This window comes from Lissotriton helveticus, chromosome 9 (genome assembly GCF_964261635.1).
Source record: "Lissotriton helveticus chromosome 9, aLisHel1.1, whole genome shotgun sequence".
NCBI lineage: Eukaryota > Metazoa > Chordata > Amphibia > Caudata > Salamandridae > Lissotriton > Lissotriton helveticus.
Window position 1 is genome coordinate 57,408,694 of NC_136070.1, and position 15,299 is coordinate 57,423,992.

The window sequence follows — 15,299 nt, forward strand, 5'->3', positions numbered from 1 at the left end:
CACTGAATGGTTTATTTTGTGGTGAAACGTGATAATTGTCTGTCAACCTCCGGGCAGGGTGTTGTAGGCAACGTACAGATTTTAATTGCAGATACCACCTGTAGAACTTTGGTGTAGTGTGCGTGTAATACTTAAATACATCTGCTGTTTTCCCCCAACTCCTCCATCTGAGTTGTGTTTGAGCGCCAAGATACTCCCTGGAGTGAAAGCTGCGCGGTAGAAATGCCTTTTACATTACATAAGAGTTGGACCGCGTGTGTAAGGGAGTACCGGAACGTGCCGCGCTTCCTGGACAGGCGCACGGAATTCTTTAACGTTCCTGCACTGTTTCGTTAGTGGATATTTTTTCCATTTAATTATCTGGGGCGTTTGCTAGTGCTTTATACCTGGGCTGCGAGGAGCTTCTTACGAGCAGGAATGCAAATTATATTTGTAGTCTGTTGAGTGGTTTTATATAGCGCCCTTGTTGTACAGAATGAAAGTAATCAGTGTTACACTCCCCGGGAACGTGCCCGGCATAAACCCACGTCATTTTTTTTCTATTTGATTTTATTTTCAGTGTAAACTGCTTCACAGCCTGTGCTTGCATGTGTGTGTGGAGATTTCATTTCGCTCTGGTGATGGAGCACATGGTCAAGGAGGATGGCTCTTGTGTGGCTGACCCCTGCCTGGGCTCAGTGCGATACCAAGGCAGCCAGTCCTGGACCTAGAGAAACCAAAGGGCTACCTCCTCAGAGGGGCTCGTGCAGTAACAGGTGTGAACATCTTAGCAGCAGTTTGGTGATCATGTATGATACTGCAAACACGCGCTTAGGTGAACTACCTTAGGACTAAAATTTGTATATTTAGCTTAGTTTAGTAGCTCAGCAGATGACCTGGAAAAAGGTACATAGAGCCTTGCTTGCACTTCCAAAACGACAGTTGGTAAAGGGAATACTGTCAAAGTAACGTTAAACTAATTATCTTAAGCGGGTTTTGTGAACTTGGCTGCTTAGTCCGTTCGTCTTTACGAAATCTGTTCAACCTGTTTCATCTGTTCTGTTTGTAATTTCATTTTTGTTTGCTTAACTGAGACTGTCTTCTTCTTAGCTGTCCCTGTTAAAACTGAGGCAAAGTCCAAGGCAGTAGCTGCCCCTGATGTGCGTGCGCTCTGTGTGTGTTGCTCGCTCCGTGTGTGTGTCGCTTGCTCTGTGTGTGTGTGTGTGTGTGTGTGTTGCTCGCTCTGTGTGTGTGTGTGTTGCTGGCTCTGTGTGTGGATGTGTGTGGCTCTGTGTGTGGGTGGGTGTGTGTGGGTGGGTGTGTGTGGGTGTGTGTGGGTGGGTGTGTGTGGCTGTGTGTGGGCACGTGTCGCTCTGTGTGTGGGCGCATGTGGCTCTGTGTGTGGGTGAGTGTGGCTCTGTGTGTGTGTGTGTGGCTCTGTGTGAGGGTGTGTGTGGCTCTGTGTGAGGGTGCGTGTGGCTCTGTGTGTGGGTGCGTGTGGCTCTGTGTGTGTGTGGCTCTATGAGTGGGTGCGTGTGGCTCTGTGTGTGTGGCTCTGTGTGTGCGTGTGGCTCTGTGTGTGCGTGTGGCTCTGTGTGTGCGTGTGGCTCTGTGTGTGGGTGCGTGTGGTTCTGTGTGTGTGTGGCTCTGTGTTTCGGTGCGTGTGGCTCGGTGCGTGTGTGTGTGGGTGCAAATGCAATAGGTCTCGCATTTGCAAGAGATTAAGCTATTGGCATCGTAAATGACAATGCCATTTATTTATAGGTTTTAAAAACAAAACTAATGTCATGAGCTATCCGGGGGGGGAGGGGGGGAGAGAGAGAATCAGGCTCTCAGGTGAAGAACAGGTCGGTGTTTACACCACACCAGCTCAAAAATGTCCCCGTCGCCACTGCACATTGGTGTCACTCACTGCCAGGCCACTCATATTGGCGACGAGGAAATCCGGAAAACGCGCCAAGTGCATCTTTACAACGATGCGGTTTGAAAGCAAGGTTCGGGTAGATTTTTTTCACTGTCAGTCAAGTATTTCACAAGAGACATCTGGCCCAGATGTTTTACATCAGTACACCCCCAGCCTCCCACCTTCTCTCCACTTATCTACACCATTGGAAAAAAAATTGCTTCAATTACCACAGCTTCTAATTATTGCTATCTCGGAGAAGGCCTTACTTACTTGGAACACTTAAAGTATTTCGTTGTCCAAATACATTCATGCTTTGCGTTCTCCTGCCCCCTCATGGCCATGTGCAGAATAGGGGATTTAAAAAAAAAAAAAAAAAAAAGCATTTTGTGATGAGCGCCTCCAGGAGTTCCTTCGATTTACATACGGGCTAAGGTTGCCACCACAGTCCACGTCACTGAGAGGACACTGTCTCCACCCCTTAACTTTTCATCCAAAAATCACTGGTTTCAGCTGTGTTGGTCTAACTAGGCCAATGGAAGGAAAACAAGACTACAACACCCACAATACATCAGGCTATCATACTAAAGTCCAGGACTGGGAATGGGGTCCTTAATGAGATGGAGGGAGGACGTTAACCTACGGAGAGGTGACATTCTTTTGTCTTGGCCACGTCACCATAGGAGGCCAGCGCAGTGTACGGCTCTTTACATAATAAGCAAAAATAGCCCTAATTGATGGTTTCTTAGAACCAAACAACCAGCCAAGCTGTTAACCACTGGGCTACTCGAATTCCCTACTTCGGTAAGGCCCGGTAGTGTGAAAATGTAACAATGTTTGCATAAACCAAGCTACCGGGGGGCTTGCACATTATTGCATAGCTCGGTACATACATTTTACTATATCATCATTGCTTACATCTGGTCTGTGTCCCACTAAAACAATATAAATACAATTAACGGCATTAAACGGGTCTTTCAGAAATGGGTCACCTACTGTACACCTCCTCTTACCATCCTATGCATACAGGGGTGGCTCCCCCATTAGGGCGGAAGAGTGTCGCCCCACTGCTTTCTAGCAATGAGAGAAGCAGAAACATAAAATGTTAAAACTACCATTTTATGTTTCTGCTTCTCGCACTGCGAGAGAGCAGGAGTGCCAGGTTGGGAGTGGGCGGGTGGGTCTGCTGGAAAGCAGTGGCTAGCCCAATGCTGTGGGTCCTGACTGTTTGGTCGGCCCTCTGGGGCTGACCAAACCAGTCATGCGCACTCTCCCTTTTCTCTATGCAGCCGACCAAACCACTCATGCACACTCTCACTTTTCTCTATGCAGCCGACCAAACCAGTCATGCGCACTCTCCCTTTTCTCTATGCAGGCTGCAGGCAGCCTACATTCAGAAAATGGCCTACCCATAGGTGCCTGGCTGGGCGCAGTTTCCACCAATCACAACGTTGCCATTGCAACGTTGTGATTGGCTTAGGGGAGGGAGGCTGCTTGCTTCCCGTTCCTTACCCGGCCGGGAGCTGCGACGGCACAGGTTTCAGGAAGTTACGTTTATTATTATTATTTTTTATTAATTCCCACCCAACCCCCTTCACCCACCCGTGACACCCTTGCACGACCCCCTTCACCCCCCCCCCCACCCGCAAGTCATGCCGGCAGCGACTGTATGCATAACCTGCCTGCTGGGGACGACTCTTGTGAATAAGCATCTATTCCTATCTCCACTTCTTTCCTTTCAAGCTCACGCCCAGGAGCAGCAACAAGAAACCGAGAGAGCACAACTCTGGTCCTCCCACCTGACACCTCCTGGCCTCACATGCACCATACAACCCACGCTTCCCTCCCCTGCGGATGGGTAGCGCACTGCCCCTTTGGATTCCAAAGTGCTTCACAGTCTCTTCAGGGGTCGGAAACAATAGATCAAGAAATCGGTAACACACTATAACAACATCTGTATGGGCTGGCAGCTACAAAATCTGGACACTCTTCTAAGGCCGATGGTTTTTCAAGCGGGCTTAGATTGCAGTGAACTGCGCTTCTTTATAGCGCTTTCACAGAGGAGCCCAGATTAAATGTTTTATTCTTATTTATCACTGTACGCTTTCGTTTTAACGCTCACAGTCTTAGTTCATATTTTATACCGCTTTCACCAAGGAGCCCAGACTCAAAAGATTTTTAGGTCTAGCCTGGGCGGTGCATACGCTGCTCAGCGAGCCATGCTGTATTAAAAGTTAGGGATTTGTAGCCCGTCCACTCTCCGCCCATATTTGTCATTGGCTTGTGTCATTGTCCTTTGTAAATGCTGGCTTCTGATTCCTTAATCGCCTTGTTAGTCCCTCCTTAGTACCGCCTTGTTTTCATCTGAATTCTCCCATGGCAACTGGCCCTTTTACTTCTGTTGTGACATGGTATGCTTTATTTTGTGTGTAATCACCATTTTCTTTAATGGGTTTGGTCTTACTTAAAAGCACAACGTGCTTTCCTTACATTCAGCACGCCATGCACGCTTTCACTTTCCAAGCGGCGGGGACAATGGCAGCCGCCTTCTTTGCAACGCCATAGGTCGGGCATATAGGAGAGTTTGAGCTATTGACATTGTAAATGCCAACAGCTTAAACTCTCACACACCTATTCAAGCCCAGTCAAGCATCCCTAGCTAAAATCGAATGCTACGAAATAGGGTCTAAACAAATCCTGTGCTAGTGAATATTTAGGTAGAATTCACGTGCTAGTGCATACACTTGCAGAATTCCGGCACCAGTCAATGTACGCATAAGAATGCACTCATCAGTAAATAACCACATCAGAATTCCTACAGCAGGAAATGTACACAGCAGAATGCACCAACCAGTAAATAACCACATCAGAATTCGTACAGCAGGAAATGTACACAGCAGAAGGAACCAACCAGTAAATAACCACATCAGAATTCCTGTACCAGTGAATATGCGCATCAGAATGCAATCACCAGTAAATAACCACATCGGAATTCCTGCACTGGTGAATATACGCATTGGATTGCACCCACCAGTAAATAACCACATCAGAATTCACGCACCAGTGAATATATGCATCAGAATGCACCCACCAGTAAATAACCACATCAGAATTCACGCACCAGTTAATATATGCATCAGAATGCACCCACCAGTAAATAACTAGGCCTGGGCGGTAAATTCCGTTCCGCTCGCGGAATTTGGGTAATTCCGCGTTCCGCGGAGAACGTGAAATTGCCCAAAATTGCGCGTTCTGCCACTTCGCGAAGTTTTTTGCTTGTTCGTGATCTCAAATACGTGTCCGCGAGATATTTCCCCCTGAGCAGACAAACAGCGATTGCGAACAGTAAAAAAGCATCGCGAACAAGCAATTCCGCGTGTTCGCGGAATTTCTGCGTGTTCGTGGAGATTTGCGTAATGCGATTACGCAAATTCCGCCCACCCCTATAAATAACCACATCAGAATTCACGCACCAGTGAATATATGTATCGGAATGCACCCACCAGTAAATAACCACATCAGAATTCATGCACCAGTGAATGTACACATCAGAATTCGCATACCAGTAAATAACAACATCAGAATTCCTGCACAGGTGAAAATGCGCATCAGAATGCAATCACCAGTAAATAACCATATCAGAATTCCTGCACCAGTGAATATACGCATTGGATTGCATCCACCAGTAAATGACCACATCAGAACTCATGCACCAGTGAATAAAAGCACCCAAACCCCTATGCTAAAGGAGGGGTCACGTGAGGGGCGACTGGAGCCTTCCCTTTGATAAAATACATTAATTGAATGGAGAAAAAGGTGTTGGAATATACGGGTTGACTCTTACATATGCAGTCCCAGATTCCCCAATCTTAGAAACTCAGAACAGCAATCTGTTCCGCATTAACAATACCTAACCTGCAGGAGGAGTGCCTGTGTAGGAAAGCGCAAGGGTCGTCGAGACTCCGTGGGGCACCCAGGGTACCTGACTGTTGGGGAGTAATACGGTGCACCTGTGCATTAGATGCCGTCGACTTTACTTGCAGAAACCGCGATTCTGCAGCAATGCGACAGCCAAATGCCCCGTCGGAGCTGTGACTGCATGTTGCCAAACGACCTGTGAGGGGCTGCATCTGCCCAAGTATTGTAGGATCGGCCAATGTGAGGATACAACTGCTGAATTTGTGAATGGCCCCGGAGGGCTGCAAATACCAAATCCAGGATGAGCCCGCGTGGGGCTTTAACTGTCACAGGCAGCTGACCCTTTTTGGGGCTTCGACTGTGGCTCAGCCGTCCCTGGTGGGGGTCCCATCTGCCACCTACTGCAGACCGGAGATTCACAAGCCCCTAAATCTCCCAAGAAAGATGTCTTACTTATAACTTCATACCACAGAATGGCCCAGGACACTAGTACATTCCAATATTTCGACAATAATAAAAAAAATTAAAAACTATGAAAACAGAAGTTCAGTGGAGTTTGTTTGCAGTTCGTTCTTCATTTCTTTATTTTTCTTCCATTAAAAGACTGTAGCCAACGCGTTTCGTCCTTCACGGACTTCTTCAGGGCAGAGAAAATAATGTTTTTGGTCTTTGGCAAATGTCTTAAATAGCTCCCCAATGGCATCCAGCTTGATCTCAAATTGCCATTTCAAAATCTCTGTTTTTATTTATGCTCAGTGAAATTGTGACCGCAGTGCTCCGATGTCCAATAATAAGTCTTCAAAAAACAGGTTACAGCCGGCTCCGTAGCGTGGCATCCTCCGTGGTCGAGCCGGCTAAGAAGAGTCTAAGCAGGCATGGCACCGGACGCAGCCCTGTGCCTGTAGTGGAGGCACTCGGGACCTGCCTGCCCTGTGCCACTACTCCTCAGAGCGTTCTGATGAACCAGTGAGCCTGAAAGCAGAGCAGGTCTTTGTTAGGATTGTACCCTGGGTGGAGTGGAATTTGGTACCCTTGCTGATGCAAAAAAATTAAAAGGAGGCAGCAGGGACCCTCTTTTGAGCTCAGTGAACAGTGACTGGCCCCATAACACAAACATCTCTGGACCTCCCCCAGGCCCACCTAAATCACGATAACTTTGCTGCCTCATGCTGATGGTTTTGTTGATGTGTGTCAGCAGGGGTGAGATGGTGAAGGGGGTAATACGGTGTGAAAAACATTGTCCACGTTATGATGATGAATGATTACAACAACTTACTGGCAAAGTAGACAAAATCAAGCACACAGAGGTACGGACATGGCTGGAGCAAGACGACAGGGCTGCTACTGTTAGCATTTGCTTAATTCACACAGCTCCGTGCGCCCCTCAGAATATTGGAGCCCTGGGCCCAGCTCGCCCTTGCTAAAAGCCCGCTCTGCCTGAAGAAGACCCTGAGAAGGGCGGATTCATCAGTATAGGTGTTACAGACTTGAGTGTCAGTGCACAAATAGCTTAGGAGTGATTGGCTGCGCTTCTGCTAGACTTACAGAACTCTATATACCCATAGAGACAGAGGAGGAAGGGATTGGAGCCCCCTCAGAACCCAAGGGACAAGCACTTGCCTTTTTTTTTGTTATAAGCAGTGTGCAGTACCGAGTACCAGTCTGTAACTACAGAAAGGTCTTTCTTGAAAATTCCTTCCCTTTATGTTGTTGATTGTGGAGCCCTGAGATCGACAACTCCCACATTAGTACTACCTCCTTGAGAAGCCTGCGACTGCTCGCCCTGGCTACCCTGAGACTCCAGTGCAGAAAGGGCTGTATTTTGCAGTTTGCAGAGCCATGGTAGGACAGGCCCCCAGGACATAAGAGGAAATAATCCCAACCTCTATGGATGGGAGCCCAGAAGCCCCTGCTTGCACCATGCCACCGCCCCACACATGGTCTCACAATAGGACAAACAGATTTCTTACTTTATAGAGGACATGATACTTCCCCCTAGAGTCTACTCAGAATGCAAAGGGCACAACTTTGCTTTTCTCATCGTTTGTTACACAGCAGAGATTGACCAACCAGAAGAAATTACCTGCCCATGGATTCAAAGAGGCCCTAAAATAAGGGTCCTAATATTAATAAACACACCCCAGACCGGACCAGCACAGTTATCAAAGATCAACAGTCAACTTGAACTTATCAGGATCATTCACCATTTTATTTTTTATATTTTGTCTCAAAAAACCTTTCATCAATTTTTCAATAAAGATAGATGCTGTACAACTACAAAATTCAATAAAACATTAATCCATTAGTCTAGTCCCACACCTCATACTCACACATCACAGTCATACTATCATCGATTCAAAAACTCATCCGAATTCATCCAACAAAACAACTACATATCACATCAACAAGTACATCAGAATGAAAACAACAGCCATATAATAAATGGATGACAGATTGGAGATAATCATCCAGGGGGTAGATACAATCCAGCTATCCCCGCAGGAACAGCAGATTGAAACAATGACATACGGGAAACAGGCAGATATCAATTCTATGCGCAAAGGAAGTCAATTCTATGCACAAGGGGAGTCCATTCTATGCGGGGGAACAGCGTTTACAACGCAACTTTTACAACGAAGTTCCTTTACGACGCAACCATTACAACGCAACTTTTACAACGACTTGCACTGGGTGGCGCTCTAGGATAGGGAATAGTTTTAATTTACTATCCAACACCTTCCCTACTATCCACGGGGACTGGAGTTGGAATAGTAAATTAAACTATTCACTATCCAGCGCCCCCCAACGCAAGTCGTTGTAAAACTTGCGTCGTAAAGGCATACGTTGTAAAAGCATGCGTTGTAACAACGTACATCCATTCTATGCACAAGGGGAGTCCATTCTATGCACAAGGGGAGTCCATTCTATGCACAAAGGGAGTCCATTCTATGCACAAGGGGAGTCCATTCTATGCACAAGGGGAGTCCATTCTATGCACAAGGTGAGTCCATTCTATGCACAAGGGGAGTCTATTCTATGCACAAGGGGAGTCCATTCTATGCACAAGGGGAGTCCATTCTATGCACAAGGGGAGTCCATTCTATGCACAAGGGGAGTCCATTCTATGCACAAAGGGAGTCAATTCTATGCACAAAGGGAGTCAATTCTATGCACAAGGGGAGCTCGGAGGAGGGCCCAGAAGCTGAGCTGCGAGCCATACCTCTCGGTAGAGATGTTCTTGCTCTCCCTCTTCCAAACGCTCTTGAAGTCTCCACAGAATTCGTACCACATCATGAAGACTTGGCTGGGGACAATCTCCTTCTCACCGTTCTTGGGCTTTAGACCAAAGAATCGTACGGTCTCTGCAAAACTGAAGGGAAGAAAGGAAAATTACACACTTAAAATAATAATAAAAAAAGAGTAGAATGTATCTCCTTTAAAGAACTTATACCGCAAGGCCTCGCTCAAGGGCAACTTGCAACACAAGAGGTGCATCAAGGATTCACCTCACACTTTATGTCTTAAGCTTGTGGCCGAACTAGAGCAGAGGCTGCGAAACGCACCGAAGAACAACAGTAAAGAGCGGCTACTTACCTTCAATACCATATTTTGGCAGACACTCATCTCTTTGCTCATTCATCAAGCACAATAGTGGATCTGAAAAGTTTAATACCACAATGGACAAAATGTGGCGCTAGAACTACTTCAGCCCCAGACCCGTTCACGTGTCACGAGTTGTAACCACACACATCCCTAACACGATAATTCTTTGTGCATGACATTTATACTGCCTACGTTTTCTCACTCTTTTGAGGGTAGAAGGGAAGCCCTGGATAGAGCCTAACTTTAGAAACAAACTCCCCAAGTACTACACCATGTACCAACGGATGAATCAGGATTAAGATAGGAGTATCCATTACAAAAACCCTTATGGAAGGTACAAACTTCATCTACCAAAAGATCTTTCTTCTGGCAGATTCCTGCAGAGAGGCTCCCTCGCAGCAAGTCGCATAAGAGGCAGGTCCGAGTAGCACAGACTAAAGTACCACTGCCGCGGAGTCACCAAAGCGAAGCCAGGCCCATTCAATGCACCGATTTGCAGCAGATAATGCTTTGTAAAGAACTTGACAATGCAGCATCTAAGAGAGCATGCAGCCGAAGAGCAAGAAGCGACATGAAAATGCACTCTAAGCATTGGATGGCTGGCACCAGTTCCTGACCAATCTAGAGAACCTCTACCCGCACAGTCTAACCTCACGCCTCGCAATTCTCCAAAAAGAGCTGTCGGACATGCTACCTGGTCACAAGGTGCACTGTGTTCGTGCACGTAAGTTCTCATAAATGTGGCTTGGCTTCTGTAGACACCGATTTAATGAAGATATGTGTTTGTACTGAAAACCTTCTTCCTGCCTCTCACAGGACTGAAACGCTGCACCGTAGTGGATGGTACACCTCTAGGGGCGGTCAGTGCTTGAAATGTCTGCTATTCGATACCCTTTAAATCTTCTATTCTGTTGAAGAAAAGATCTAGTAGGCAATGGAAGTAGAAGATTTCTAGTTGACGTTTTGCTTGAACTTTACCAAGCGATATGTATGTAGTCCTAAAAGGACCAAGCCTTCTGATCTCACCCAGTCATGTGTTCTTCCCATAACCCCGGTGCCCACTGTGTGTGTAGTGGTGTCTACAGAGTAAAGCTTGGGGCATAAGCTGCCCAAAAGACCTCTGTACTGCAGAAGTGGGCGGTGGCTTTTCAGCCATTTCTCATAAGGAATGGGATGATCTGCTGAGCAGGAAGGTAACTGCTTCTACGAGTAGCAACACTCTTCTACACTTTAAGGCGGGTCCCCTGGCACATTCTGCACCAGTCCCAGAAGAAGTGCTGGCAATCGTACTTTAAGGGGGAGGGGAGAGTTGAGCTCTTGAAGCCATTGACAAGAGGAAGGAAGAAATGTGCGAGAGGCAACGAAGGTGCCATTGCTAATGGTGGATCCAATCTTAACCACTTCAATGGCTGCGGCATTCACATTAAGAGCGCAGAGGGCTTAAAAAAGGGGAACAGGAGAATCCTTAAACACAGGCTTCTTAGATGAGGCTCCCTGCTGGGGGATATGAACCAAAAGTACTGACACCCAATTTGTAACATTGATGTGTGATCCCAAATAATCCTCTATGTGTCTGGAACAGGGTCAGAGGTAGTGATTTTTTTTGCAACACAGGCTTAAAGTGGCAAGAAAGGAGAACCGCAATACCCCTTTGGTCTTGGTCTGGGTATTCAATCAGAACTGGGAATCACCGTCCTTATATTTAGCGCTTACACATTTAGAGCTCCTGTTCTGCACTTGGCGAGTCACAGGACAAGTCTCAGAGCTGTGACCGGTCCCTGCACACTAAATGCATCTCCTGTCAGGCCAGAGATCCTGCCTGCATTTGGAAAAGAAGAATGAAGTTGGATCTAGGCTCCAACATGACCCTGGGTAGAGCTGCCAAAATAAGTATGAGGGGAAAATACTGAACAATTTGAAGGAAAAAAGACCCATTGAAAGGGTCGAATTCCAGATGCCAATAGGTTATGTATGAAAAGAAAACGGGACCAGCAACATGGGGTGCAGGCAGTCACTTCATCGAGCCCGGTTGTCGCATCTAGTTTGAATCGCTCAGGTCAGGTCATGAAAAAAGACCTGGTCTCGAGTTTGGAGCCTAGGTGTCTCTCATTTGCAGGCGAACATGCAGCCATTGCTTCCTGCTGCCACTGCTAACAGTGACTGTACAAAGCAGATGACATCACTTATGACATCATAATGGATTCAAAATATTGCCTCGAGGTCAATAAATCACCTTCAAATAACTGTGTTCCAAGCTCTCTAGAATGCAAAGCAGAGAGCACAGCATATCTGGTTACTTGTATGGCTAACAGCGCGAGAAATCCCCAGGTAAGATCCAGACCCATAGTGAACTGTCTGGGTGTGATGTCATCGCGATACCTACACAGTTCAGGTAAGAGAAACTTATTGCTGCACTGTGCCATTCTAGTACCTGATTTTAGCCTGACCTCTTATTAATACTTATGTAAATAGTACTTTCTCCACTGTGCATTACTGATTTTGTATTCCATTGTGAGAAGTTGGCCTGATGTGCAGTGCTCACTATTCTAGTGATCACTATATATCAGTCCAAACAACCCTTATTGATGATTGGTTGTAAGTCAACCTTATAGACCAGCTATCCTAGTAGCATGGATACGAGCAGTCTAAGGCTAAGACTCTAGAGGGCGTGTTAAGCCAGCTGTTTTACCATCACATTACCCCTTGAACACCCAGTGAAAGGACACCACACAAGTTGTTATGAAAATAAACAGTGTATTTATTTATAACAAGACTACCCTGGCTCTTTATGAGACAGGGAGCTAAGCACACAACAAAACTCTTACAAAAATACTTAAGTTAGCACGTTATACACAAATGCCCGAGGGGCACGAAAAACCATATACTCTAAAAGTGGAATGCGAATTACTAGCAGGTAAGTAACAGTTCTAATAGGCTTTGGAATCGCTAGGACTGGACTAAGGAATCGTTAGATTACTACTAGGAGGCCCAGGGGACTCGGGTGCAGAGTGTGCACTCTCACGCGGGATGCGGGACAAAGTCTATGGAAGCTAGAATTCACAAAGTTAGTGTTCACGGGCGAACCCGACCTGGTAGGGAGAAAACGACAGTGGATCCTGACCCTTGGATAGTGAGGCTATGCTGGGACACCGGAGTGCCGAAGTTACCTAGCCCAGGGGCTGCAGCTGCATAGGTCTGAAAAGACGTCGGGGATCTCGTTGCCGGACCAGGAGCCTGGAAGGAAGAAGTTGCTGGCAGGCGACCAGTGAAGGAAAGTTCGATGGATCCAAGCCTGGATCAAGGAAGAAGAAAACCTGAAAGCAGAGGGGACCAAGTTCTTGAATCACTAGCCAGTGATTAAGTGGGCACCAGGATGGCACCGGGCGAAGTCACCGCAGTCAGGTGAGTGGGCGCTGCTGGGCTCTGCAGTCTCTCGGACCAGGAGGCGTTGTCGGCGACCAGGATGGAGGTGCGAGCTGTCCCACGAAGGTTCTTGCTGTCGACGTCGCTGGACCCAGGATTGGGCAACAAGTCTTGGCAAATGCCAGGCCCACGCGGTGGACCTAAAATGGCGTCTTGGGCGGACCAGGAGGGTCCAGGGTACTTCTCCGATGGAGGGAAGCAAGGGCCAGTCTGGAGCAACCAGACCAGCAGCAGAAATGTCGTCGGGCGTCGTCAGGAAGGCCACAAGCCAGCGGGCTAGTAGCCAAACAACGCGGTGAGCAGCAAAAAGCAGAAGGGCCCCACGCAGATCGTGGAGATGGGGGGGGGCTGCTCTTCGGTGCTGGGGCTGCTCAGGGTGGGGGCTTCTCGGACCCCAAAGCACTCACCAGGAATTCACTCGGCGGGCGTGCTGGAAAGAAGTCGTGCAGTCTTGCAGATAGCCGGTCCCTTGAGGTCTCGTCGCACCCACGGTTCTCAGCTGGGCTGTAGAGGTGGGTAGAGGTCAGAGGTGCCAGGGAAGCCGGTTCTCGTCGAGCTGGGCAGTCGGATTCCGGAGGAAGGACGTGCAGCAGACCGCAGTGTTCTTAAGATGGTGCCTGCGGATGCAGGGTGACTACTCCTTAGTCACAAGGGAGAAATCTTAGGAAGAAGTCTTGAGTTCCTTTCGTAGAAAGTAGTTTCAGGATTCAAAGATGATCTGATTTGGAAGGGGGCCAGTTCCTACCTTTATCCTGTAAAAAGGGGCTGGCACGCGACTAAGTCCTGCCCTATGGGTGGGACTAGGAGGGGGGTGGTTACACCCACTTCCTTGGCGGGCTTTTCCCCAGCACAGGGTCTGGAGTGACCCTGGAACTGGTTCCAGCCAGCCTATGCACAGTGAGCACCGGGGTGCCACGTGCAGTCACCTTCCTCTAAAGCCCTGCCTACCTACAATACACAAAACCCTGTCTGGGACGGTGCTGGCACCGCCCCTGGCAGGAAACCCTTTGTCCTTATCTCCTGCTCTGGGAGGACTCCCAGCAGCAGGAGGGCAGACTTGTGTCTCGGTGGCAGCATCCATTTTGTGGAGCTGAGGCTCTGTTTGACTTTAACCGGGGTTAGGGGTTACATACATGTCGTGTCCCTCTAGAAGGGTGGAATGCTAACCCCGTCGCCAGAATTGGCGAGGGGTTAGTATTCCAATTCGTATGACACCTTACTCGACATGTTTTGATAAAGCGATACCAGAGTTGGCATTTAACCGCGAGGATTATAATGCACTTAAGAGTATATGGTATGCGATATCATGGAAACGGCTAAGGGATGGATCCCGAAAGCCGCAGACAGGCTCAGCTCATGCCAGAGCACCATCTCACACGATTCCAAGCACTCTGCCTTCAGGATTGTTAAGGCCTGCCATAGGAGTGACTGATAGGAGATCTGTGTGTCCATTTTAGGGTTAGATATAGGTATACTATATCTAAAGCAAGGGGTGATTACACCACCTTGCCCCAGCTGTCAAGCAGCCAGTTGTGTCAGTTTTGGATGGCCAGCCAGGGGTGGCATAATACATGCTGCAGCCCCTGGTAGGCCCTGGGTACACCTATGCCCTGGGTACCTAAGGTACACTGTACAGGGACTGATAAGGTGACTCAGTATCCAATTTAGATATGTACCTAAGGTACATGGAATCCATTTTACAGAGAGAGCAGTAGGCCTGGGGTCCTGAATAGCAGGGCCCCAGGTCAACTAAGTCAGAAAACCAGCAAAACACCAGGCAAAAAGTTGGGGGCAACCATAGTCAGGGATCTACCTTCCTACATCCATGATCTTATTTCTTCTCAAATATCATTGCAGATGGGTCAGTTACATTTGCCTTGATTACCTGCCACCGACTCAGTGTGGCCTCATTCCAATAAAGACAGTTTTTCATTTTCCGTCGCCTCTTTTGCTTGCCACGGACAAGTAGTATCACTGGTGGCTACTCCCCTGTTCCAGGGCTGCAGGAGATGGCCCACCAGAAACAAAGCTCCTAGTTAGTTAGCTTTCATGTATCTTGTTCTATAGGCTGTGCCCCTTCAACATACTTAACTCAAATCACTCTGAACGTTTACTGCCAACTCCCTGCGCCCCTCGAGTCCCGACAGACTTCAAATAGGCGCTTTATATTGGATCCTCAGACATAAAAACGCAGAATCCCAAATAGGGAACTGCAATGAGAGGGAAAAAATACAATTTGGAACTTTTAGCCCATTGATCTCCCAGTAGGCTGTGGACAGGGTGTTAGTACCTACTCCTGAGGGTTGTCTAGGTCTCACTTCAAGTAAATGGGTTGTGCACCGCTCCTGGATGGTTATGTACTGCTTAGACTGTGCTCTGGGGTATCACCTCCCTCCAAGGTGTACGAGATACTCTACTGGTTGCACACCAGTTCCATCACAGGTGTGTCACCCAAAGCACAAGTATTGAATGC

At 47.7% G+C, this 15,299-nt stretch overlaps 1 protein-coding gene and 1 non-coding gene across 2 annotated transcripts in view; one reads left to right on the forward strand and one right to left on the reverse strand.

The window, feature by feature from the left end:
• Positions 1 to 15,299, reverse strand: part of FMN1 (formin 1) — a 259,418-nt gene that overhangs the window by 34,231 nt on the left and 209,888 nt on the right. The window contains exon 15 of the mRNA XM_078659450.1: positions 9,021 to 9,170. Coding sequence (XP_078515576.1) covers positions 9,021 to 9,170 — 150 coding nt within the window. The remainder of the gene's footprint in view (positions 1 to 9,020; positions 9,171 to 15,299) is intronic.
• LOC144783555 (small Cajal body-specific RNA 16) lies at positions 630 to 808 on the forward strand. Its single transcript, XR_013601511.1, has one exon.